Below are 26,340 nucleotides of genomic sequence, written 5' to 3'. Positions count from 1 at the left end.
TAGCTAAATAATATTCAAAAGCATCTACTTTCTTCTTATTTATGCTTTTATGCACAAAGCCTTATAAAATACAGGCATTTTCTGAAGCTATCACTGATTTTACATAGGGGTTTTCACTTTTTATTAGTGTTGCTATGAAAGGAACATAGACATTAAATTTATAACCAAATCACTTAAGGTTACAATTTAAAACAACTAATCAAACCCTTATATTTCATACATCTGAGGATTCCACATGACACATAACTTAAGCACTTAAGATTTATGGTAAAACAGATGATGAATAGAAGTATAAAAGCATAAGTTAAATGTCACTTTCAAAGTAGATGCATTTTGTTTTTAAATACTTTTGTGGCTACTGTTTAGTCATAATCTAGTTTCCGGAAACATAAACTGTGATGCTGGAACAGAGCAGATGAATCCGTTTTAGAATAGTTTAGATGTGTTTATTGTTCAGAAGAAAAGCAGACAAAATAGTTTTGAAATATGAAATAAATAGAATTTTAACCAAACAGTATTATAATACTGACTATACAATACTGACTGTACAACTCAATGAAGTATTACTAAGCATATTTATGATCCTCTACCAAGTTGTAAATAAGAACACAAAAATATTAAATACATATTGTAGAAACACGTGGAAATAAAAGCTAAGTAGTGATATTACCACATAATTATAACTTTCAGCATGATTTTCACCTAACATCCGGTTATATATAACAATAAAAATTTCTAGACGTAGATTTTTTAATATATATTTATATATGCAATTTGCGTAGCACTCATCATCATACACTTTATTTAAGGTTCCTCCTGTCCCCCCACTTTTTTTTTTCCCCCTCACAGTTTTAGAAGGAAGTTAGTATCAGTCAACCCTGATTGCTCAGTGGGAATTGTAGCAACAACATTTAGTACTGAATGATCAAAAGAATAAGACAAAGGCCACTTGTATCTATTACAGTACATATTATCCTAACTGTCATCATCATCATCACTGCTATTGTGAGTCTTAGTCCATTCCCTGTAGGCCTGTCTTTTCTGAAAGCATGACAAGAGAAGAAGAAAGCAGTATTAGTTTAGATTGATTTGTTTGGCTAGAATTTTTTTTAATTTAAGCAAAATAATAAGACAGTAATTCTGAAGTGACAGTACATGGCAAAGTACAAGCATGTTGAATTGCTTGAAATGAATATATTCTATTCATTTCGGTCAGCATTTACAATCACTAAAAGGAGTTTTATTCGGATCTAACATGATATTATGCTGAAAACACTACTGCACATTAAGTGCACTACCCATGCAGATCTATACGCAAAAAATAAATAAAAGGGATGGGGTTACTACTCTTTTTCCTCATAGCAAGACATTATGCTATCGAAAATGTTGCATACAGGGTGGTTTGTAACACAGTCTTATGCAGGAAAGAGGCACATCTCTCAAATAAAAAATGTTAAGAATCAAAAATCCTGGTTGAAGAGAAATAGGATAAAGGATTGAATACATATTCTATGCCACAAAATCGTCAGTAGTAAATTATAACATGAAACACTGAAATTTTAGTTACTTTCAATGGTGGCTGCCATCACAAAATTTGACGAGCTTATTAGTTACACACTTATAAGATGGATAATAAAGGTAGTACTAATGTACTTGACAATACAACAGAGAAAAACTGGCATTACATATGACATTGCAGAATTTCTTGAAAGTTCCTTAAAAAAGAAAAACCAAATGCAAACATGTAAAAAAGATTAAGAAAAAGTAAAAATAATGCGATGTCTTTACAAATATTTCTATGTTAGAGCTGAATCTGTTAGCCTGTTAGCATTTGTTTTAATGATCAACTTTTAAACAGAAAATCAGATGTTTTTTGAAGTCCCTTCTCTTGACAGAAAGAAGAAGAACATTAACAACCTTACACTGTTCATTACTGGTACCTTCCAGCTACACTATACTTAAGGTATTGCTTTTACATGCTGCTTTCAGTTACTTCTCAAAATCTAAAAAGCCCCAAAGTCAACTCAATTCTTATCTAAATCTCCCTAGAGATTATTCTTGTACGACTGCACCAAAATTTGCACAGTGAGAATCCTTCAGTTATTTAAAAATAAATGTATTGAAAAAATCTATTTATATATTAGATATAAATTATATTATTAAAATAAATATAAACTGGAGATGCTTACATCTCCAGTTTCCATTAATGCAGTTTCTAAATACTTCCTTATCACTTACATGCAAGTATTTTTACAATGCGATTTTATTTATAACAGAGGAAAAAAACATAAACTTTGTATGCTGCATAATAATGGAAATTATTTTCACTTTTACATCTAGGTCAAATTTGCTTCAGTGGTATCTGAATGAAAGAATAACTTCTTAAACCATTGCTCAGCATGTTCTTCATGCAAATAGCATTCCACTTCAAAAGTGTTTACATTCTTTTAATGGCTGTAAAGTGACATAAATGCAGCTATTTCAAGTACGTTTATTAAGTATATTTAATATGTTATTTTATATAAAACTGTAATGAAAAAGTCACCATTTAGAATTTGTATAACAAAGTGACAGAAAAATATATTTTATATTTATCCCTGCTATTTATCAAAAATAAAAGTTTAGGACAGCTTATTTAGTTATACATACAAAATATTTTCTTCTTTTAAAGTATTCCATATCTTTCACAAACCTCTACAGATACATTGCCATAAGTTATGATGTCTTTTTCAAAAGTTACATCATGGAAATTAAGTCACCACAATAGTCATAAATCTATGAAATTATATGGAACTTCCTTAACTACCAAATTATTGGGAAAGAGGGTGACAGGATTTTTATTTTTTTTTTTCCCTAAGGCTACTTCTAAAAAACATTTAGTTTAACATATTAAGAGTTAAATTTTATGCCATTTCTTCACCTGTAACATTTGACTTCCAGTTCCATCTCTTAATCTGTAAGGTCTAATAACACCATCTTCACCAAAGAAGCGAGGTGGGCGTAGGCTTACCACATCTTCTGATGAATCTGCAACTCTGACAATAAATCAGCAAATTTAAGTTACATATCAGTATAGGTACTTAGCTATAATATTTAACCAAAGCGTCTATTTTATATTCAAAATATTGTAAATTCATGTACAACAGATGTTGTTGTCTGCATAGACATTTGACGCATAAACAGAAAATAACCACTCTGTGAAATAATTAAAAGGTTTCTAATTAATACAATCTACTTCAGAGAATGACTTCTAGAACATGAGATAACTCAAAGCAGAACACAACTGGAATAATTCATAGAAGAAGAGAACAGTTGAGGTTGGAAGGGAACTGTGGAAGTTATGTAGCCCACTCCCCTTCTCAAGAAGGGACACACAGAGCAGGATGCCCAGGACCACAGCCAGGCAAGCCTTTGGAGATCACCAAGAATGGAGACTCCACAACATCTCTGATCAATCTATGCCAATACTTCATCTCCCACATAAAGAAGTATCTCCTGATGTCAGACAAAATTGTTTTCTAGTTTGTGCCCATTGCCTTTGGTCCTGTCACTGGACACCACTGAACAGAGCTAGGTTCTGTCTTCTTGGTACTCTCCCTTCAGGTATTTACAGATATTGATAAGATCATCCCACTAGTCCTTCTGTTCTTCAGGCTGAACAATCCTAGCTCCATCAGTCTTTCCTCAGAGGAGAAATTCTGCAGTTCCTTCATCATCTCTGTGGCCCTTTGCTGGATTTTCTCCGTGAGTCACTTATAGCAAGTAGCGAAGATGACACAGCACTTCAGGTATGGTCTTCTCAGTTGAGGGAAAATCACGTCCTTTGACCTGCTGGCAAATACTCTTCTTAATGCAGCTCAGTATGCCATTAGCCTATTTTGCCTCAACTTGATGGCTCGCATTCAGTTTGGTATCCACTTGGACTCCATTGGGCATTTACTGCAAAGCTACTTCCCATCTGAGTGGTCTAGCATGTACTGGTGCCTGAGACTCTTCCGCTCAAGTTGCAAGACTTTCCACTTCCTGAACTTCAGGAGGTTCCTATCAGCCAACTTCTCCAGCCTACTGAGGGCCCTCTGGATGGTAGCACGACCCTCTGATCAATCAGACACACGTCCCGATTTTGTGTTATCCAAATGTACCGAGTGCACTCAGTCTCACCATGCAGATCATTAATGAAGACATAAAATGTGACTGCACCCTGTATGACCCCCAGGGTACCTTTATTCATTGCTGGCCTCCAACTAGACTGTATCACTCACCACTACCATCTGGGTCATTCAGCATAGTTTCTTCCCACCTTAATGCCTGAGTATCCAACCCATAATGCAAAAGCTTCTTGGTGGGCAGTGGTGCCAAAGGCCTTAGTTAAGTCAAGGAAGATAATGCTCTCCTCTCATCGATTAGCCTAGTGCTTTCATCACAGAAGATTATCAGTTTGGTTATGCATGATTTTCTCTTCATGAACCCACACAGATTATTTTTTGAATTTTCTTATCTCTCGTAAGTCTGGAAATTGTTTCCAGTTTGACTCCATCTCCTTCCTAGGAGATGAGGTAAGATTGACTGACCTCACTACAGTTCGCCTGGTACTTCTTCACACCTTTTTTGAAAACAGGAGTGATATTTGTTTTCCTCCATTCTTCAGACTTGTCTTAATCATCAGAATAGATGAAAGATTATCTAGAAATGCCTATGACAGTATCTGCCAGCTCCCTTAGCACTTGTGGGTGCATCCCACTAGGGCCCATAGGCTCATATATGTTCTGTTTGTTTTAAGTATTCCCTGATATGTTCCTCTTCCACTGAGATTCTTTCTTGCTCCAGCATTTGCCCTGGTCTGTGCGAAGTGGAATTCCTGAAGGCCACTCTTGCTGCTAAAAACTGAGACAAAGAAGGTGTTTTGTTCATCAGTTTTTCACTGTCTTATAATCAGGTCTCTTTCTTCATTCAACATTTTGTCCACTTTTTCCCTCATCTTCCTTTTGCTGCATACATATTTATAGAAGTCTTTTTTTTTTTTTTTTTTTTAAATACCCAGATTCAACACCATTTGGGCTTTAGTTTTCCCTAGATTTCATCCCGGATGCTTGGACAAGGCATCTGTACTCCTCTCGATTTACATGTTTTTGCTTCCACCCACCATATACTTCCTTTTCTTGTGTGCAAGTAATATCAGGAGCAACTTTTTCATCTCTGTAGACTTCTGTCATTTTGCCTGACAGATTAACAATATAATTACTTAATTAATGTCTGAGTATTCTATTTAAAAACTTGATGATTAAAGACAACCAAGCTTCTTGTGTTTTCTTTGCATTTCTCTACAAAGAAAGTCAAAGGGTAAAATACACAAGATACAGACAAATTTATGGTAGCAAAAATTAACAACTGTTATCAGCAGGATTTATGAAAAGCCCTCTCAAAACACATTCTCCAACTTACTTACAAATTGTAAATATGTTATCATAAGCCCATTTACAATAAAGTTGAAAGGTGGGCCCTTGTAAACCTAGTAAGGTCCAACAAAAAGTGCATAGTTTTTCACCTGGGTTGAAGTAATCCCAGATATGTTGACAAACTGGGAGAAGTCCTTGTGAGTAGCCCTGCTGAGAAGGACTTGCGAGTTCTGGCAGATGACAAACTCATCCTGGGTTCCATCAGAAGAGGGGTGACCACGAGGGTGAAGGAAGTGATTATGCCCCTCTACTCTGCTGTTGTGAGACCCCAGACCCCAGCTGGTGTAGTGAGACCAAGTCTGGGGCTTCCATCACAGAAAAGATGTAGACCTTTCGCAGAGGGATCAGAGGAGGGCCACAGATGTGATCCAGAGCTTGGAGCACCACTCCTATGAAGGCTTAAGGAACTGGGCTTGTTCAATTTGGAAAAGATAATGCTGTGGTGAGACCTCATTGTGGCCTTCCAGTACTTAAAGGGAGTTTATAGACATGAGAGAAATCAAATGTTATACGGGCTGAAAGTGACAGGACAAGGGCAAATAGTTTTAAACTAAAGAAAGGGAGATTTACATTAGATATCATTTTTTTTTTTACTGAGCGGTTCGTGAAGTTCTGGAACAGGTTGCTCAGAGGTGTTGTGGATTCCCCACCCCTAGAGGTGTTTAAGGTCAGGTTGGATGGGGCCCCAGGCAATCTGATCTAATACATGATCTAGTAGCAGGCAACCCTCTCTCTGGCAGGGGTGTTGAAACTTGATGACCCTTGAGGTCTCTTCCAAACCAAGCCATTCTCTGATTCTGTGATTAAGGCTAATTATAAGGGAATGAGATTATCACATTATTCAGCGTGCAATTCTGTCAGAGTTCTCAACTGTATCCTGGACTGCATCAAAAAAGGGGTGGCCAGCAGGTTGAAGACTGTGACCCCTTTAGTCTGCCCTTGTAAGGCCCCATCTTCAGTACTACGTTCAGGTCTGGGGCTCCCAGAAGAATAAACACATGGAGCCATTGGAAAAGGTCCAGAAGAAGCAATGAAGGTGATCAGAGGGCTGGAGCACATGTCCTACCTACAAAAACAGTCTGAGGAAGCTGTGCTCGTTCAGCTGGGAGATGAGGAGGCTCTGGTGAGACTGGCTTTTCAGTACTACAGCCTTAAACTGCAGTTGAGAATATATTAAGTTCGGAATGAAGGTGGTGATGCATGGGAACAGGTTGCCCAGAGAAGCTGTTGATACCCTTTATCCATGGATAGGATAGATTTTTCATCTGCATTAATATTCAAGATTTTAAAGAAACACTAACATAGTGGTCATACAAATAATCAACATACCCCACATTTTGATTCATGCCATATGCCATTCTTTATATTAATTTTACTTACTTTTTGATACCCTGAAATGTGCTGCTTGCCATGTCTATGATTCCTCCAGTAGGCCTAGCTACTGCTCCCACCAATCCTTTTCCAACACCTTTGAAAAAACCAGCTGCTCCTTCTTTCTGAGCTCCTAGAAGGATCAAGTTTAGCAAATTGTTAAGAAAAAAAGACCATTTTACAATATTATTTGTAATTACATTTGTTCTTATTTGATACGCAACTACAGTCACTCCCACATTTAAATTAGAAGTCAGTGAGAACAAAGTCTTGATAAATGCAATATCTCATCAAATATTGAGATTTTGAATCATATGAAGACCTAAACTTACCTCTTATTGGTTTTGTAACTATTCCGGTTATGCCACTGACAAAACCCTACCAAAAAGAAATGAAAGAGTTGTGACAAATGTTTCCACATTGTACTTTTTATTCTTCTAACATTTTACTTATTACTTCTTCGATGAATAGTCAGAAAGTGTGAATTTTGTAGCATTCTAAAATCCACTCCAATTATCAGAATTAGAAGCACCTTCTTCGCCATTCTTATCATCTTGTCAATCCGCATATATTTTTCTTCAAAACTATCATTCAGTTGTGGCCATGTATTGGCAAACCAGAATTAAGTGGAACAGCTCTACAGAAACCTCTACATTTGCTATTTTTACCTCTATAAAATTCATTAAACTTTTTATCTTTTTTTATTCTTACGGAAACTAATCCTTTTCCTCCACGAGTGATACCCTCTCTCAGACCAGTGGGCTGTTTATTCATGGCTTCTCTCCTTTTTTGCTGGTAATCCTCATCCATAGTTATTGCAGCAACACCTTTTGCCATAGCACCAGTGATTCTTGAAGCAGCACCTGCTAATCCACCTAAGAGAAAAAAAAAAAAACAACAACAATGTAAGTAAAATGCCACTGCAGCTTAGAAATACCTTCGTTGCTTGCTACTGAGCATGCTGCTGTGATAATGTTAAAACCTACCAACAGCTCCCCCTACTAGTGCTTTAAGTCCTAGTGCCATTCCTTCTATAAATTCTTCAGGACCCTGGATGGCTCCCTGAGGAGGGAAAAAACAAAAGAGAGCATTTATGCTATTTATATAAGTTGCAGATGGTATATATACTTAAACTCCTATGTTTTTATTTTAATTTATATATATTTAACAGAGAGTAAATTAGATCTCTATTAAGTTCATTCATGCAGCATTAAGTTCATTCATGCAGCATTAATTTACAGTAAGTACTGCAAGGAAAAGTCAATTGTGAATTAAGGGAATAATTTGTTTTTATGTCACTTGAGCTTTTCAGTAACTTTCCCTAATACTTTCACTTTGATTTTTTCAACTCTAAATCTCACCTTAAAATCACAAACATTATTTGTATACCCAAATTTTCAATAGAATTTATATCTAGCAGTTTTTGCAACATTTCACAAAAAGCCTGAAGAGATTGTTACCTGATAAGGTTCATAGAAAAATGCTTCTACTCCTTCGGATAAGCCTCTTATGAATCCAAATGGATTGCCCAAGACATCAAGACCAAGAATAAGAACATACATCTGCTTAATAGCCTAAAACAAAAATGGACATTCAGTAAAAATATTTCAGAAAGTATACTAAAAGTATTAAGGTATTGCTGCTTATTCAAAAACGCAGAAGATGAATTTAATATGAAGAACTCAACATTTGGAAAAGTAGGTACAGATGTTTTAAAAATGACTGTATGGTGAGAAAAACATACTAAAATTAGTCAAATAATTCTACTGCTTGCAAGTATTTCACAAATAATTGAGATTTTGAGATTTTCCAAAGCAAGCATATTACCCAGACTTCACTCATACTGTGCAGCTACAGGACAAAATTTGGTTGTATGCATAGTCTAAGAGAATTTTGTTCACAATGACTGCAGAACAGTGAGGTGTACCAGAGCTGCATTGTGCTTGCTTCCACTGCTGATTTCTGAGTTGCTTTGTTATGCACACTACTTTTCTTATTGTAAGTTATAATTTAGTCAAACATAATCACAGTTTAGTAACGTAACTTAGTTGCCTTAGTAAAGGCAAGAGAATCTAACTAATAATTTTTTATGTTTCTTATGTATTTAACCAATCTACAAACATACAAGACTGCAATTAGTTATTGATTTTCATAGAACCAAAGCACACAGTAACACTTCCAAAATATAAATTTACTGGAATGTTAAAATTTACTTAATTCCAACCTGTTTTGAGTAATGCTTTGTCACTGCTGATTGGAGCTGCTGCGTAGTACAGAAGTGATAACTGAGTTCAAAGAATGCCAACCTATTAAGAAAGATTTTTAGAAAATCCATGTTATTCAGACCATAATACAATATAACATTGATTTATAGTGTTGAACTGTTCTTAGAAGTAGTTATTACAATAATATTTTGAACCTACTTAAAGACAACATCTTGCACATCTGTGAGGGAGGCACCTATGCTCTTCAGAAGGAGATTCAAGGACTGAAGTGGTATCAGTTCTCTCTTCCTTTCTTCTTTGTTACTATCTTCACCACCAGTACTGAGTGAAAAGCTTAAGTGTAACTAAACAATAAAAAGAAAGTTTAGAAATTAACATGAGTGTTTATTAGAAGTACCATATTTTGTATGACACTTCTAATTGTGACTGAATTCAGACTTCATAACACGAACATGCATATACCGTTTAGGACAATTAAAAAAAACAATGAAATTTAAATCCAGCCTCAATAGCTGGAACTGCCTTCAAGAAAACAAGAACTCAAAACTGCTTAACCATGTTTTCAGATGAGGTCTCTGCAATCTTTTAGCTATAATTTATTGGCTATTTCCCAAACTGTTTTGTTTTCACAACTAATACACAACACTGAATTGGACAGAGAATGATGCCCAAGCAGGAATACAAATAATTACTCATAAGAACTGAAACGTGTACAGCAAAAGCAGTGCAGACCTGAACTAATCAAAATATTTGTTTCAAGGAAATCAAAGCGACATTCTTAGAACAGAAAAGACATTCAGGAAATTTGCTGAAAGGGCTAGATGGGGCCCTCTGCAGCTTTCACAATTAGACAAAAGAAGGTTATACACCCGCTCTGGATTCTCTGAAAAGAATACAATATCCAATTTGGCATAACAAAGCTTAACTATAGCTCATTTCAAATATACGTTGATCTAGCTTTGCACACTTTTTTTTTTTTTTTCTCCAGAAATGGTGGCTGTTTCTCAATCCACAGCACACTGCCTGCACATGAGAACCATAGCATTTTGCAAAAATAAGTAATACAAAAGAATTACTGCACATGAAGAAATTTGTGGACAGAAAGGAAATAATGAATATTTTAATATTTATGAAGAGTTTCATAAGTGTATACCATAAATACATCAATGTTAACAGTAAAATCATTATTCCAGAACATTTTTATGTTTCTGATTGTCTCAACACTCTCGCACTTTACAGAATGTATATTCTACAGGAAACAAAAAATCCTTTAATTAGAGCATAAGCACAGATAATAATATGAAAAGTTTTACCTTAATTGGAGAGATATGGAAGTATTCATACAAGCTGATTTGTGATGTATCCATGGATGACACACTCATCAGTTCTTCCTGAAGAGATTCTACATCCTTTTTGAAAAGTTCCAGCTATGAATGCATTTTCAAAAGTAATATTACTTTAAAATGTAGAGTGTAAAACACAATAACATAATCTATCATGACTCCGCTGTATTTATCTCAAGTTTTTTTTATTACTACCCAAGCAAACCACCTTAAGCTTCATACAATTAAATCTTATTTCTGTTCTTCCTATATATAAAATCCTTGCATTCTCCCTGTATAATGATTCAACTATCTTCCACTGCCCATGGCTTTTCAGAAAGTATAAGAAACCTTTCTTGTACCTTATGCAATATGAAGATAAAGGAAATTTTACTCTATGCCTCAGGAAAAAAACTTTATGTTAGTTTCAGGCGCAAGATTTGACCATTACCATAAACACATAACATTACTTTTTTTAGTGTTTGTTGTTGTTGTTCTCTTGTTGTTTTTCTTCTTGTTTTGGTTCTGTTTTTAAAAACAAGTTGAATGACAAGAAATTTTATATCTACTCATCTGCAAACAACAGAAGGATTCTACCTGTTGAACATTCGGTACATCAGTCTGTGTAAAAAATTCAACCAGCGCATTCAGAAAGCCAAGGTCTAATCTGAGATCCATCTCTTGAATCAGGACCTTAAAGTATCTACACATGAAACAAAAAACTATTATTAAATTGTGTTGTTTTTTTTTTTGGTTTTTTTTTTTAAGTATTTTTCAAGGAAGGTGAGCAATAAAACTTAAACGTCTACTTATATAACTTATTAAGACACTTTTTTTATTTGACAAGTTCATTATCAGTCATAAAATGTTTCTTGTGATGGGCAAGACAAATACATTTTCAGTAATCAGAATTATTTCAATAAAGTAGTGACATTTAACAGTATAGACAGCTTTTTCCCCAAATTGCTAAAAAGACAAAAAATCTACTTTAAAAGAATTAAGGAAATTCTTTGTTTATTCTGCATTGAAGTAAGTAAATAAGAAAGGCACAGTTTTCAGCTGTCCTAAGCACTCTTATCTGGATAAATTAGCTGGGGTAAAATTACCCTGACTGCATGTTTATTTTAACTTTTAAAGCTTGAGTAAACATGATAAGTGGCACAGAGATGAAACATGTAAAAATACTTACTTAATATGAGATATTTGTGAATGTCCTGCAGTTCTCATAACAATACTGACATCAGTAAATGGTTTTGGTGCTATGAAGTCGTAAAATAAAAAGAGATAAGCACAGATCTTTATGTGATAGACATAGCTTGCCATTTTTAACATGAAAATGTCATATATGTTCCAGACTTTTTCAATCCTGTGGAGTAGGATTATATAATGGATGCGACTGGGAAACAAAATCATGGAAAAGGTCAGGAACAGAAAGTCATAGGAAGAGAAGGATGAAATGGAATATCAAAATTCTATTTCACTTATCTCCAAAAATGTATCATTTCCACTTAAAAGCAAATAAATGCTAGCCATGGAATTAATTTTTTTTAGGGAATAAATTCCCTAGCCATGGAATAAAATTTTCAAACAATGATACAAAAATATAAATTAAAAAAGTCCTCATATTTTTGAACTCTAGCTCAAATTTGACTTTATTTAGGATAAATAACTATCATTAGCTTTGTGAACAAATATGCAGACAGTCGTTGTATCAGCTGAGAATCTCTCCTGTCATTACTCTGATGTTCCAGATGAGTTTGACCTAACTGAGTGAATGGAAGATTATAGCTTAGCACATAGTATACAGAGTTGGAGGTCTGTACTCCATACCATGGAGAAAATGGAATGCTACAAATTAAATGTAGAAAGCACAATTTCTTAAGGAGCTGGTATATAATACGGTGCTTCACTTGGTGAATTTGAGTTTAGTCTAGCACTGATTTATGTTTTTTTCTCATTATTTTTGATAAGTCAACTAGGCCACTGGCTCAAATACTGCATACCAGCAAATAAAAAAAATAAGCTCTTTAAAAAGTTTGATTACTATGAACAATTTATTTTGGGCCACAGAAAAAACTGGGCTAATTAAGATGAAAAGTGAGTCTTATGAAAACTCACTGTCCCCTAAAAAAATCCAAATGTGAGTAATACAGAAAGAGTGTAATAGATTGACTATCACAAGGACTAGCAACTGTTTGAAGTTTTCTTCTTTCAAGAGGTAAAAGAGATAAGTACTTAGCTTTAGATTTGGTCTCAACGCAATTTCTGAAAGCTCAACACAGATTTAACTTACACCCTATGATCTCCAAGAACACTGTATTAGTGTCTCAGAAGCAGGTACTTTTAAAAGGTATTATATTAATGGGTGAAATAAGTTCATGTTATTATTGTGATTTTTAACTTTAGATGGCTTTATCTGTACTCTCTTTGCACAGAAAATTGCTTTCTGATCTGTAACATTAGTACTTGGATTCTTTATAGTCAGTAATCATACACAGTCTTCAGATGATAAAAGTGGCAGGGTTCACTTTGTTAAAAGTAAGTTAGCATAAGTAAAGATTATTTTAAACTAGAACTACAAACCTGAATCCAAGGTGATGGACTTTGGAGGTTTAATAGGATAGAACACAAAGGGAAATATGGCTCCAGGAATCTGGTTTTGAATCTAATAGGGGTAAGGACAGGACAAGGTGCAGCACATTAGCTTTTCAGTAGTGAAATATTTCACAAGTAGGACAAACACGAGAATTATGAACCACCAATTCAAAAGCAGGAGAAGAAGCCACCACAATAGTTCAAAATATTTCTACTGTCCAAATGAAACTATCCAAGCCAAATAATCTAGAAAAGGTGGAAAAGGTTCTCCTAGTTGGTGTTCATAAGCAGCCCCCCAAAAATGTTGCAAATGTTGCTTATAAAAAATTGAACATATACCTTGCTGAAAAGTCAATTATACCTAATTTTGAGTTGACTGTAAATAAAAGACACACACACCAAAAAAAAGCACAGAAGATGAACAGCAACTGCTTCTCCTCAAGTCATGGGTGACTTTTTTTTTTTTCATGAAATGAAGTACTTCATTTCAAAGGCTGAGAAGAACTCAAGAACGTGAAAAATCCAGACAGTTCCAAAAATATATCTAACTTTACATAAAAAACTTACTTGTATCCTGTAAATTTGAATTCTGAAAGATTTCTGATGTGCTGATGAGCTGTATTCCACTTTCAAAGCTGGCAAGTAATTCCTTCTGATAGGAATCTCATTGGGTTGTTGAATCTTCATGTCATTTCCAGTAGGAGTTAAACACACCTATCACAATATTAAGAAAAAGTTGTTATTCTACATGATATAAAAGAGGGCTTTTTATAATAGACTTCAAATTAACAATTTCCGCTAACATTTAAATGAAAGCTTAAGGGTAAAATCTTTGTCTAATTGTTAAATTTCAACACAAGCAAAACAACATAAGGAATCTGTACATTTCATTATCAAGAGAATGTTTAGCTTTTTTGAACATGGCTTTCCAGAGGTCTATGACCAAGATAGAAACTGAACGAACTACATTCATTTAACTACTACACTGTTCTAATGAGTATGTGGAATTAATCTATAGACAAGAAAAGCAGCATGCAGAGCACAAAATGCTTTTACTTCTCATAATTATTTCAGGAATATGTATTTTTTTAATATTTATGTGGTTGAATGGCACTGCTGAATTTTGTGTGACTACGAGATATCACAGTCAGATAAAACACAGGAATTTGCGTCAAAACAATCTCCCAGTCTCAAACTAACATCCTTCTTCTCCTTCTTCTCTCTTGATATGACATAACATATTGTAGCTTTGTGCATATTTAGTCCCATGATCTGTAAAAACATTATAATTCAATTTCAAAATAAGAGGCAAACAAAATCAGGCCTTCAGCAAGCTTTCAAATATTTATGGATTATATTTTTTTTTCTAGACAGCAATGATTTTTTTTTTCTAGGCACAAATACAGAAATGAAATTTTAAATGGATTGTGTAAACTAATCATCTCCTAATTTTCACTGTTTTTCAGAGACTACAAAATAATAAATGATCTGTATACACCCATACATTCCTGTATACACCCATAAGAAATAAATTTATAGAATGCTTAGTATTACCAAAACATTTGGTTCCAATTCGACAGTCTTATTTTCTGATGGAGTTAGCTCACTGTATTCTTTGAATTCTTGTTCTAGCTTATCTGTTTGCTTAACACTCAACGGTTTCCATCTAGACTTCTTTTTGGGTTTCGTCTCCCAGACCACATCAGAACTTTGAAAAACAAACAAAAGACCAAGAGAAAATAGTTAGCTAGTTCAACACAAGTATTATGTATCTAATTACGGTGTTTAATAGGTAATTACTACATAATGAGGAATAAAGCCATAAAGCATTAGTGTGGTAAATAAAAATAAATCACCCACTGCATTCTTGATAGTAAGTGGAAGTTACTGTTTCTAATGCAACTGAAGAAAAGTTAACAGAAAGTTATTTTTAGTGAGGTTTTGCATGTAAGAAACCTTTGTCAAGAAGACCGAGTTTCAATAGTGCTGACATCCAAAATCATACAAACTCAATGCAGGATTCCACACATACTCCACTGTACCTTGTGGCACAGCTGAATTTACTAGAACTTGAGAGTTTTTCAAGTCTACAGGAAGTGTCTGATGAAGTGCCACTTATTTTTGACATTCTATTCACTAAATCAGTAGAGTACATTTCAGTTTGCACATTTACTGTACTTGATTTGATCCCTTAGGGCTTTCAGTTCTCTTTATTGTTGTTTATGTGTGTGTGTATGCTTTTCTTTTAATGGTATACAAAATCAGGAGTTTTTCTTTTATCCTTTCTTATTTTTATTATTAATGAAACAACATCATTTATCATCTTTAAATGGTGCCAGAGTATTTTCTGCTTTTCTGCTTAGTTATACTGCTTCTACGAGAAGCTTACATATGATTTCATCTTACAGTCCAATGCAATACATGATATAGGACACAAAGTGAGAACTATCAGCCAAGTGGAAGATATTTTTTCTTTACACAAGTTATTACAGTTCATATATACACAGCTGATCAGATGCAGCTCCCTATAATCCAGTTTGTTTTAGCTGCATTTGTGTTCACACCCATCAGTAACAGAATGATCTTAAAGTAAAGGTGATCTTAAAGAAGAGGGCAAAATTACCACAATAGCTGATCTGTTCATTAGGGTTGTTTTATTTTTGTTGTTCTTAAGTTTGTTTTCCCCTTCTTTTTCCAAATGTTTCTGCAAATTAGATACACTGTTTACTGCAGTATTTTTGCAAGATGCTTATGAATGGTAAATTTCCAAGTAACAGTCTTTGTGTGTATTTTTCTCCAAGGATTTATCTTTTTTCTTGGGAACTGCTTTCAGAAGTTTGATACCAACAACAAAATAGTACCAATCTGTAGCAGTGCTAGATTCCTGAGTACAAATGACCTGTTCCTAAAAACACTGATTCACTGAAATATCTACTTTGAATTTGGACATTTAGCTGTCACTTTTAAAATAGTTATTTGCACTGTCTAGATAATCTTCTGAGCTCAGCTTCTCAAGTGAAGAAAATTCTACTCATCACTCTCAGGAATGGCAAAGGAGATTATGTGAGATATACAGATACTTCAACTTTCTGCTTGTTTTGCAGCACAGTACAAAGAATTAAGAGAGAAAAAAAGGAAAGGAAAAAAGAATCAGCAGCATGTTTCTGTAACAAAGTTAGAAAAGTTAGTTATGTTTTTTGTACATTACCTTGTAATTCCTATGTATGACACCTCCTGCCTTGTATAATTATTAACCAACGAAATTCCAACATCTTGTAAAGACAGAATAATTTCTTGTTCTGCTAGTTCTGCCCGTACACTTTCATAAGCCAATTTAAATACATTCTTGTCTTCAGTAATTAGGACAATACGCTGCAGACCTTCAAAAAATGACACTAAATAGACCACCTTTCTACAGTCCAGGCTGAGTACTTCTATTTTGTCCTGCAAACAAGAGAAGAAAGGTTTTTACAAATCTATTCATGAATAAGCAAATGCAAGCCTTAACAACAAGAATACAAACATGGGAGACCATTTTAAAAGGTAGAGGAAAATAAGGTTTTTAAATAGAAAGTTATATTGTAGTCTCTTTCTCACATGCAATCTGGCAAACACAGTTGTTACTGTTCTGTTTGAACCTTGTCTTTGAAATTCTTACTTATTACATAAAGAATTTTTATTTATGCTAATACCAATTACAGACAAAACAACAGTTCTTGTTCTTTCCCCAACAGAAGCTAACTAAATGGCAAAAATACCTAGCATTGTCTTATCCACCGAAATCCACTAATGTTATAAAAGCAGGACCTGAAAAACACCTCAATTTTATTTGATGTGCCTCTAGAATATATATATATATACACAGTATTTACCTAGACATTGAGGAATTACATTTTTATGGCAATAACTGCAACCATTTTAAAATACTTCCCTACTTCTGAAACTACATAAATGTGTTCTGTACTTTATTCACAGATATAATAAAAAACAACTTCAACATACATTCTCTCAGCTTTTACTAAGAAAAAGTCATCACAAAGGGAAATTCTTCTCTCAGCCAGATATCAGACACCTCCAGGCGTCCACCAGGTCCTTCACAAACAGCCAAAAAAAGTTAACTTAGTTCTTTATTGCAGAAAAGATTTAGAAAATAGAGCAACTCTCTGGAGAAGGACTTGGGGATTCTGGTAGACAAAAAAAACTCAACATGAGCCAACAGTGTATGCTTGCAGCCCAGAAGGCCAACTTCATTCTGGGTTGTGTCAAAAGAGGGGTGGACAACAAAGTAAATAAGGTGATTTTCCCCCCCAGTTTGCCCAGATGAGTCCCCACTTTTAGTGTTACATCCAGATCGATGGTTCCCAACACAAGAAAGACATAGAGCTATTGGTATAGATCCAGAAGAGGGTCACAATGATGATCAGGAGCACTTCCTCTACAAAGAAAGGCTGAGAGAGATGGGCTTGTTCATCCTGAAGGGAAGACTTCAGGGAGATCTCATTGCTTTTTTCCAGTAGTGAATGGGAGCTTATAAGCAGGCAGAAAACTAACTTTTTACATTGTCTGATATTGATAGGACAAGGGGAAGTGGCTTTGAACTAGGAGAGGGGAGACACAGGTTGGATGGAGGAGCTGTGCTGGTGGGCAAAGTAACCACAAAATGATTGACATCTCTGCTCCTGGTGAAGCAAGGAAGGGAGGTCAGCAGAACTGCTACCTTGGACATTCAGAGGGCAGGTTTTTGTTCAGAGAATCTCTTGGGACTGAGTTTTGAAGGACAAAGGTGTCCAGGAAGGCTCGTCATTCATCAGAAAGGAAATTTTAAATGCACATGGTGTCCCCAGTGCTATAAGATGAGCCACTGGGAAGAAAGAGCAGCCTGGCCGAGGAGGGAACTTTTGCTGAGACTCCCAGGAAAACAGAGTTTATGAATTTTGGAAGAAAGGACTGGCAACTTGAGAAGACTATAAGAATGTTGCTAGGATACAGAGTGAAAATGAGAAAAACAAAAGCCCACTGAGAATTTCATCTGGCCACTGCTGTTAAAAACAAAAAGTGTTTTTACAAATATATGAACAGCAAGAAGTAGGTCAAGGAGAATATGAATACTTTATTGGATGATGCAGGGAACATTACCACTGAGGATGAGAAAAAGATGGAGACTCTCAATCCCGTCTTTATTTCCATCTTTAATAGTCAAACCAATTATCCTGAAGGAACATCAGAAACTGAGCTGGAAAACCAGCATGGGGAGCAGAATAAATACCCAACAATTCAGAAGGAATCAATTAGTGACCTGCTAAATCACTTGGACTGTCACAAGTCCATGGGATCAGATGGGATCCACCTGAGGGTACTACTGGAGCTGGTGGAAGTATTCAGCAAGCCACTTTCTGTTATTTATCAGCACTTCTGGGAGGTTCATAGGTACTAGAAAGGACCTAGGCAACTGGAGGTACACCGAGCTACAAGAAGGGTTGCAAGGAGGATACAGGCAACTACAGGCCTGTCATCCTAACCACAGTATTGGGCAAGTTTATGGGACAGATAAGATGATCTCAAGTGCAATCTCACAGTATGTATGGAACAAACAAGGGATCAGGCCTAGTCAACATGGATTCATGAAAGGCAGGTACTGCTCAACCAATCTCATCAAATTCTATGACCAGACAACCTGTCTAGTGGATGAGGGAAAGGCTGTGAGTATAGTCTATCTGGACTTGAGCCCTCTATGAGGATCTGGACAGGGTAGATCAATAGGCTCAGGCCAACTGTATGAGCTTCAACAAGACCAAGTGCTGGGTGCTGCCCTTTGGTGGCAGCCCCATGCAAGATCGGATGACCTATTGAATGTCAGGGCTAAGTGTGTGAGTAAGGTCCCTTTGAACATACGTGATTCTATGACTCTATGAACTCACAGGAGAAAACCCCAAAACATCTAAAACACTTTACTTACTTTTGCTTTAGTTAAAGAATTAAAATCTTACTAAGAAAGTGATGAACATGAAAAAAATATCTTCAAGTTCCCTTTTGAAATAAGATAGCACCAAGGAATATAATTATTTAGCAGTTATAGCGGAACTGTATTAGCTTCAGTAGTTAGTGATTCTAAGATCAGTTAGTCATAGTTGTACAAGTCAGTACATTTCACATACACATCTAAAGCAACTCTTTTTTTTTTTTTTTTTAATTTATTGAGCTTTTCCTAGTAGACTAAAATGCAGTAGGAAATGCAATGTGACGTGATGTGATAGGCAAAACAAGTCTTGATTCAAAGAAATGAGATTACTCCCACATCAACTATCCCAGAATTTAATTAAGTCTACTACAAGACTAAATTCTGGTTCTGAAGGTGAAAATCTTATCAGTGCTGCAAAGGCTGGCAAATACATCATTATCCAAACTTAGCTATTATTCTAATCTTGAATACAAAAACCTCAAGGAAGTCACAGTTCCTCCTTTTCCAGGAAGTTCTATGTGTGAATAACAAAAACATGCATACAGGTACAACCAACAGAAGCATCACTATGAAAATGAATATTCCTGGCTCCTGAATATGGAGCTATGGAACATTCATCTTTACTGTGATTTGAATCTCCTCTGCACAGCACTTGTGTCAGAATAATGCCTAGATTTGTTAATGATGTAGGAGAAAAAAAAAAAAAAAAAAAGAAAAAAAAAATTGTACAGAGAAGAATAAACAGCATTAAAAGTAGATCTACATACTTCTTTTGGTGTGATTTCCTCAGTTCTTTTTCCACATTTCCATGTCAATTTTCTAGAGCCAGCTGGGTCTGCCCAAGTATACAACACTGCCTTGTTTGGCTGAAGACAGCCTTCTAATTCTCTGAGGGAACTAGAACAAATTAAAAAAAGCAAGAATATTTACCTTTTCAAGTAATGAAGGTGAAAGCTGGAAACAACAACAAGCAGGTAGAAAAAAAAAAACAAAAAACAACATACCAAAAATATACTCAGCACTATAATAAATTCACTGAACTTCAAAAATACATATTAATACTTACTAAAGCATGCACACTAGATTTTTAAAAATCAATTTCTTTCCCACTTGTGAATGAAAACAATTAAGTATAGAAAAAGTAGACAGTGGTACTTAGAGATTGAAAAGAAAATTCAGGACTTGTGCTGTCTAACAAAATTGTTCATAATCTTTTGTTTAGGAAAGTTCTCCTTTATATGATTTGCTAGAACAAAAATAGTTCTTGGATACAATGAGTATTTTCAGGCAAGCCAATCTTAAATTCTATTACCCTCACACACAGTTGAAACAGGCAGACTCTTTTTCCATAGCTTTCTGGTCTCTTTCAGGAGCCTGTCCATTGTCATGTATGTAACAGAAGTTACATATATATGTATTAAATCACACTGGGGAGGCCTAAAATCCCACCAATAAGATGACTGATTTTTACAGATAAAAACCATTCCTTAACTCCAAACAACATTACAGCAAGAGTTTAAGTGAAATCAAGACAAATTTCCAGTGACTGCAGATATTCAATCTAGCTTAATAATTCCTACACAACTACCTGTTAGTCTATTAGTCTCTGCTTTTCTGTAACATTTTAGCTCACAAATTTTGCTAAATCTTCACAAAACTTGGCAGCAGAGGACAACTTTGAAATCTAACTACATTTCCAGGTCAACTATTAGTTATTCTCTGACGTAGGTTCATGCATGGTTCCAGAACAGCTAAATAAATCCTTTGCTATTAGAGAGGAAATGCAAGTGTCAAGGACATAAAATTCTTAAGAAGTGGGACCTTTAGCTCAGAAAACAACTTAATTACTTCCAGAACCAGGTGCTTTGTGCTACATAACATAATTATTGATATTTATATTCAATTTATAAAGCAAAAAATCTTAGGTACTCTAACAAAAACAGATATTCAATTTCTAAGAAATAGGCTTTCTTCTCCATTATTTCAGCTTAGGTAGTTGAAATGAAAAGAGAATTCTAGATACAGAAGTCCATCTAGACCTTCATAGATTGCTTATACAACTAAAAAAGCACATACCTGTGTAGGAAGATGAAAGTGCTTTATAATCCATCAGATGAATGCTTCTCTGCATGGCACTCATTTATTTTCTCCATTATTAAGCAAAGAATGTTGATGTGTCTATTTTAATTCTGCATGTAATTTAGTAAATGTACACAACTGCCCTAAAAGCTTGTAATGGAAGGCTAAAAGCTTAAAGTGCAACACTAAAACAGTTCCATACGTATATAACATACACATGCGTTAATAACAAGCTATCTGGAGAAGAGGAGGCTCACTGGAGACCTCATTGCACTCTACAACTTCCTGAAAGGAGGTCGTGGTGAAAAGGGATTTGGCCTCTTCTCCCAGGTAACAAACAGAATCCGGGGAAATGGCTGCAAGTTGTACCAGAAGAGGTTTAAGTTAGACATGAGGAAAAACTTTGTCACTCAGACAGTGATCAGGCACTGGAATGGCTGCCCAGGGAGGTGGTGGAGTCACTGTCCCTCACCGTGTTCAAGAGGCGTCTGGATGAGGAGCTACGAGATATGGTTTAGTGGTAGCAATGGTGATGGGAGGATGGTTGGAGTAGATGATCTTATAGGTCCTTTCCAACCTTGTGATTCTACGATTCTATGAAGCTAGCCTGAACTATCATCACCACAAAAATCAAACTGCAACAATAGTTACTGTTGCTTATTTACCAGTAAGCAGACATGGTTATAATACATTAAATAATAAGTGGCATAACTGCTTGTAGACATGCACAGTAAAAAAAAAAAAAAAAAAAACTCTTACACACCTTTGTCCATACTCAATAATTTCTCCTTCAGTATGGTTTATTAACAGAAATGGTGCTGCACCATCATGGTAATCAGAAAAGGTAATCACTGTAGAATGTTCAGTCAAGTTGACATCCACTGTAATCCCTCCAAGCTATCAGATATAAAAAATTACATAGTATATAACAGCAGAATTCTCTTCTAAAAGCAAATATAATTTAAATATTTCTAAAAACTTGTATAAGATGAAACCATCACACGATAAAACAAACAGCATGTTTTAACATGCCTATTATATATTTTCCTAACCATAGCATTATTAGAAAACAAGCAATGCATTCAGTAACTAAAACTATGGAGAATTTCTATAATCCCAAAATATAGGCTACTGGTAGCACAATCTTCCTTGAACCACTCATATGAAATAATATCCCTCAAAATGTTCTACTAATAAATATCAAATATTTTAAATTGGTGCTAGATGAGGCTAAATGTAAATTTAGTCACATCAAAGTTACTTTTCAAAGTAGCAGTTTCATTTTACAACTAATGTAAACACTTCTCAGTCTTAGCTAGGGAATGCTGACAAAACCTTTTAGCTTTGGTAGTTCATTTCTCAGAGGAAAACTTATAATGAAACACCTACGTATATCTTCTTGTTACATATACACACACACGTATACATACAATTTTTCCCCAGCTAAACTTCGTAATACTTCATAGAGTAGAAAACATTGCAGAATGGAAGTGGGACATGCCTTTATGTAGTTTTCAAAGGTAACCATTTACCTTGTTGTCTAAATGCAGTAAAAGACAGTTTTCTTGCTTATCAAAATTTATCTTCTTTGGTGGGAGATTTGAATTTTCAACTCTAACAAGCAGTTTGTTGGCATCATTTTCAGGCCAAAAGGGAATACACTAAACAAACAAACAAAAAAAACCCAAATATTTTGAAGTAAATGAGGAGACAAACTAGGTATTAGAAGGCATTCCACTTCAGCCCAATGTTCTTTCCTAAAATTTCACCCAAAATTGTAGTTGAATTTGATCAGAAACTGTTACAACACCTGAAATTAATTACTTACCTGAACACAATGAGCTGATTCATAAATAAAATGGATAAAATAAAATTCAGACACAAAATGGATAACATTTTTGAAATCCCAAGTATAAAGTAGAGCAGAGCTAAAACACTAGTGGCCTTGCTTGTTATAAAAATAAAAAAAATAAAAAAAAATAAATGCACAATCACATTTTTTTCATTAAAAGATTTTTTGTTAAATAAGTATAAATTAATTACAAGGCAATTTCATAATGACAATCAATGACAAAATATATTCACGTAAATATACTGCTACATAACTTGAGTAAGCAGAGTATTGGCACGCTAGCTAAACTTTTGTAATATATAATACACATACACACTCACATATAAACATGTGTATTTAAAACAGAAATAAAATATGAGCCTTAGGCAATCAAACCAAAATGTACATTCTGCTTTTTTCATCCACAATTGAAATAATCCCCTCTGGATTTAAAAATCAATAATGAACAATAAAGTTTACATTCTAGGTAGATAAAACAGAGAAATGAAAGAAAAAAAATCTTTAATACTAACTAATGAAAAGTCTGCAGCTGATTAAAAGATTGCTGCAAAAAGAAGAATTTATGAATTATTCATAATCTCAAACATGTTGGAAAGCACTCACAGTATTCATATAAAGTTTATGGTGGCTCTGGTGCCCAGAATGAAATGACCAGAATAAGTCAGTGACAAGATGCACCATCTTTCCTATCTGCCAAACCATTCACCTGTAGCATTCAAAACTGCAAATTCATCTCTTTCCAATGCAGATTGAGATACCAGATGTTTTTGTTCAATTACATTTGAATCCTAGAGTTGAATCATCAGTGGTGAAAGACTAGTTCACCAACTTACCATGCCACTAAGTTCCCTTTCCCATTGTTTCTCACACCACAGGAAGCAGGAAAACAAAGGAAAAAAATATAGTTAAACAGCAAGATTGAAGATATTATCTACTCCAACACCAAAGGAAACATAAATTTTGTAATATAGTAGCATAAAGTATAGCAAATAAGTCTCAACATAGGAAATCTCAGAGGAAATTCAAAGAGAATCAGTCAACAATAAATGAAAGTTTTAAAGAAAAACTAAAGCAAGTAAAAAGGCTTAGTTAAGAAATAAGTCACAAAAGTAACCACAGAGAATTGAAATGCATTACCTTCCTGCAAAAGTCTTCAGTGCTTTAGGCACAAAGTGGTACTATTTCCAAATGTCTTGCTACACGATTCGTTAGATTGGGTATTAAGAAAATATTCTTCACCAACAGGTGGTAGGATACTGGAACAGGTTTCCCAGGGCAGTGGTCAGAGCACCAAGCCACTGCAGATCAGAATATGCTCAGATAACACCCTCAGACACATGATTTGATTTTTAAGTAGTATTGTGTGGAGCTGTAATTTGGCCTTGATGATTGCTGTGTGTCCCTTCCACCTGGGAATATTCTATTCTAAGTGCTTCATCAGACATCATACTTGTACCTCTGTACTTTGAACACTAATTTGACTTTCTATTCTAGCATAACTGTGTCAATGGACAAGGGAAGCACCACTGACGTCATCTATCCGGACTTTAGACATGGTTCCTCGTAACATCTTTCTCTCCAAAGTGGGAGGATATGGATTTGATAGGCAGACTGTTTGATGGACAAGGAATTAATTATGAGATTGTACCCAGAGTAGTGTTCAATGGCTCAATGTCTGGATGGAAATCAGTGATGAGTGGTGTCCCTCATGGATCAGTACTTGGATCAGCACTCTGGAATCAACAGTAGGATCAAATACACCCTCAGCAAGTTTGCACATGACACGAAACTATGGTGTGACTGACAGAACTGATGGACAGGATGCCATTCAGAGAGACCTAGACAGGCTCAAGCAGTTGACACAGATGAACCTCATGACATTCAACAAAGCCAAGTGCAAGGCCTTGCAAGTGGGTTGTGGCAACCCTCACTATCAATACAAGCTGGAGGATGTAAGGATTGAACACAGGTCTCTTGAAAAGGATTTCAGGGTACTGATGGATGGTAAGCTGCACATAAACCTGCAATGTACCCTTGCAGCCCAGAAAGCCAACCATATTCAAGAAAGAGTGCTCAGCAGCTTGAGGAAGGTGATCCCAACCCTCTTCTCTCTCTTGAGACATCTCCTGGAGTACTGCGTCCAGATGTGGGGTACAGGAGAGACAGGAACCTGTTGGAGCATGTCCAGAGGAGGGTCTCTAAAAGAATCCCAGATACAGAACGCCTTCTCTAAGACAACACACTGAAGGAGCTGAGGCTGTTCAACCTGAAGAAGAGAAGTCTCCAGAGAGACCTCATAGCAGCCTTTCAGAATCTAAATGTGGGATATAAGGAAGGGACAGGCTTTTTTGAAGGGTCTGTTGTGAAAGGACAAGAGGAAATGGTTTCAAACTCAAAGAGAGAGATTTAGATTGGATGCAAGAAAGAAGTGCTTTACAATAAGGGCTGTCACAGATTGCCCAGAGATGTAGATGTCGCATACTTGGAGACATTCAAAGTCAGACTGAAAGAACTCTGAGCAACCTAATCAATCTTTTAGATGTCCCTGTTCATTGCAGAGGATTTAGATTTGATGACTTTTAAGGGTTCCTTCCCACTCAAATTATTCTACGATTCCACACTTAGCAGCAATCTCAAGCATAGATACGGTCAACATTTTCTTTCTCTAAGGATGCATGCTGGGCAGCTCTCTTGGAATAAATATAATTTAAAGAACTGTTTGCCCTTGTTAAGCCATTTCATGCCACTCAAAATCTACCAACTCCTTCCTATTGCAAGACATGAAGAGCAATCAATTTCTCTTGAAAATAGAAATCAAAGTTTAACAGATCAACTCCTTTCCTGACAGGACACATGCCCAAGACTAGAGGGGCTATACTCAAGCACTGCTTTTTCCCTGAGAAGACAGCCTATCATTAAGAAAGTTCAGATAAACTGAGAAGCAGAAGGAAGAACTCTGCTTAACTTAAGTGGACAAAAGTGAATGAAGAAAAAAGGGGAGCACTGTGGGGAAGTGAACTAAGCTGAGATATGAGCTTAACACATTAGTAAGCTTGTCTCTATTCTAGATATTCTCTCTTCAAGACCCATTGGAGAAGGAAATTGAAAGATCATTCTTCCTAAAAAGCAGCATGCTTTCAGCATTTACATTATTCCATATTAAACCCAACATTACCCTCAAATACTTTCCTTCTCCTATGTGTTCTGAAGAAAGTTCACAATGTGAAAATTGAGATGTATTGAACTCAAAACATACACACAGAATTCAAGGCACATACAGAAAAAAATTGTATCAGACACACGAGATATTGCAGTGCCAGAAGTAAAGCTGCATGCCTAGTCTACCACAGAGCAGATTTTGTCAGCACAAAAGCTGCCGTTTCTGCACCACTTGATGCAAGCACCAGGTCAGTCAAACCACTGAAATAAATGGAACAGAAGTTTCAGTGCCATATGGAGAAACATAATAGAGTAACAGCCC

General features: G+C 35.4%; 1 protein-coding gene across 1 annotated transcript in view; it reads right to left on the bottom strand.

Moving 5' to 3' along the window:
• Positions 1-522: 522 nt before the first annotated feature.
• The window catches only part of VPS13A (vacuolar protein sorting 13 homolog A), an 87,944-nt gene continuing 62,126 nt past the window's right edge, over positions 523-26,340 (bottom strand). The window contains exons 51-69 of the mRNA XM_042877367.1: positions 22,540-22,668; positions 21,771-21,904; positions 19,696-19,825; positions 16,178-16,413; positions 14,524-14,677; positions 13,537-13,683; positions 12,958-13,039; positions 11,564-11,633; positions 10,972-11,077; positions 10,366-10,479; positions 9,251-9,396; positions 9,052-9,133; positions 8,288-8,401; positions 7,814-7,889; positions 7,539-7,702; positions 7,160-7,205; positions 6,837-6,960; positions 2,921-3,035; positions 523-1,041 (exon numbers count right to left, since the gene is read on the bottom strand). Coding sequence (XP_042733301.1) covers positions 976-1,041; positions 2,921-3,035; positions 6,837-6,960; positions 7,160-7,205; positions 7,539-7,702; positions 7,814-7,889; positions 8,288-8,401; positions 9,052-9,133; positions 9,251-9,396; positions 10,366-10,479; positions 10,972-11,077; positions 11,564-11,633; positions 12,958-13,039; positions 13,537-13,683; positions 14,524-14,677; positions 16,178-16,413; positions 19,696-19,825; positions 21,771-21,904; positions 22,540-22,668 — 2,235 coding nt within the window. The 3' untranslated portion in view covers positions 523-975. The remainder of the gene's footprint in view (positions 1,042-2,920; positions 3,036-6,836; positions 6,961-7,159; positions 7,206-7,538; positions 7,703-7,813; positions 7,890-8,287; positions 8,402-9,051; positions 9,134-9,250; positions 9,397-10,365; positions 10,480-10,971; positions 11,078-11,563; positions 11,634-12,957; positions 13,040-13,536; positions 13,684-14,523; positions 14,678-16,177; positions 16,414-19,695; positions 19,826-21,770; positions 21,905-22,539; positions 22,669-26,340) is intronic.

The sequence above is a fragment of the Lagopus leucura genome, unplaced genomic scaffold (genome assembly GCF_019238085.1).
Source record: "Lagopus leucura isolate 7727_CA_CO unplaced genomic scaffold, USGS_WTPT01 Super-Scaffold_100018, whole genome shotgun sequence".
Classification (NCBI taxonomy): Eukaryota; Metazoa; Chordata; class Aves; order Galliformes; family Phasianidae; genus Lagopus; species Lagopus leucura.
The sequence above is the reverse complement of the archived record's forward strand: the minus strand, read 5'-3'. Positions and strand labels throughout refer to the sequence as shown.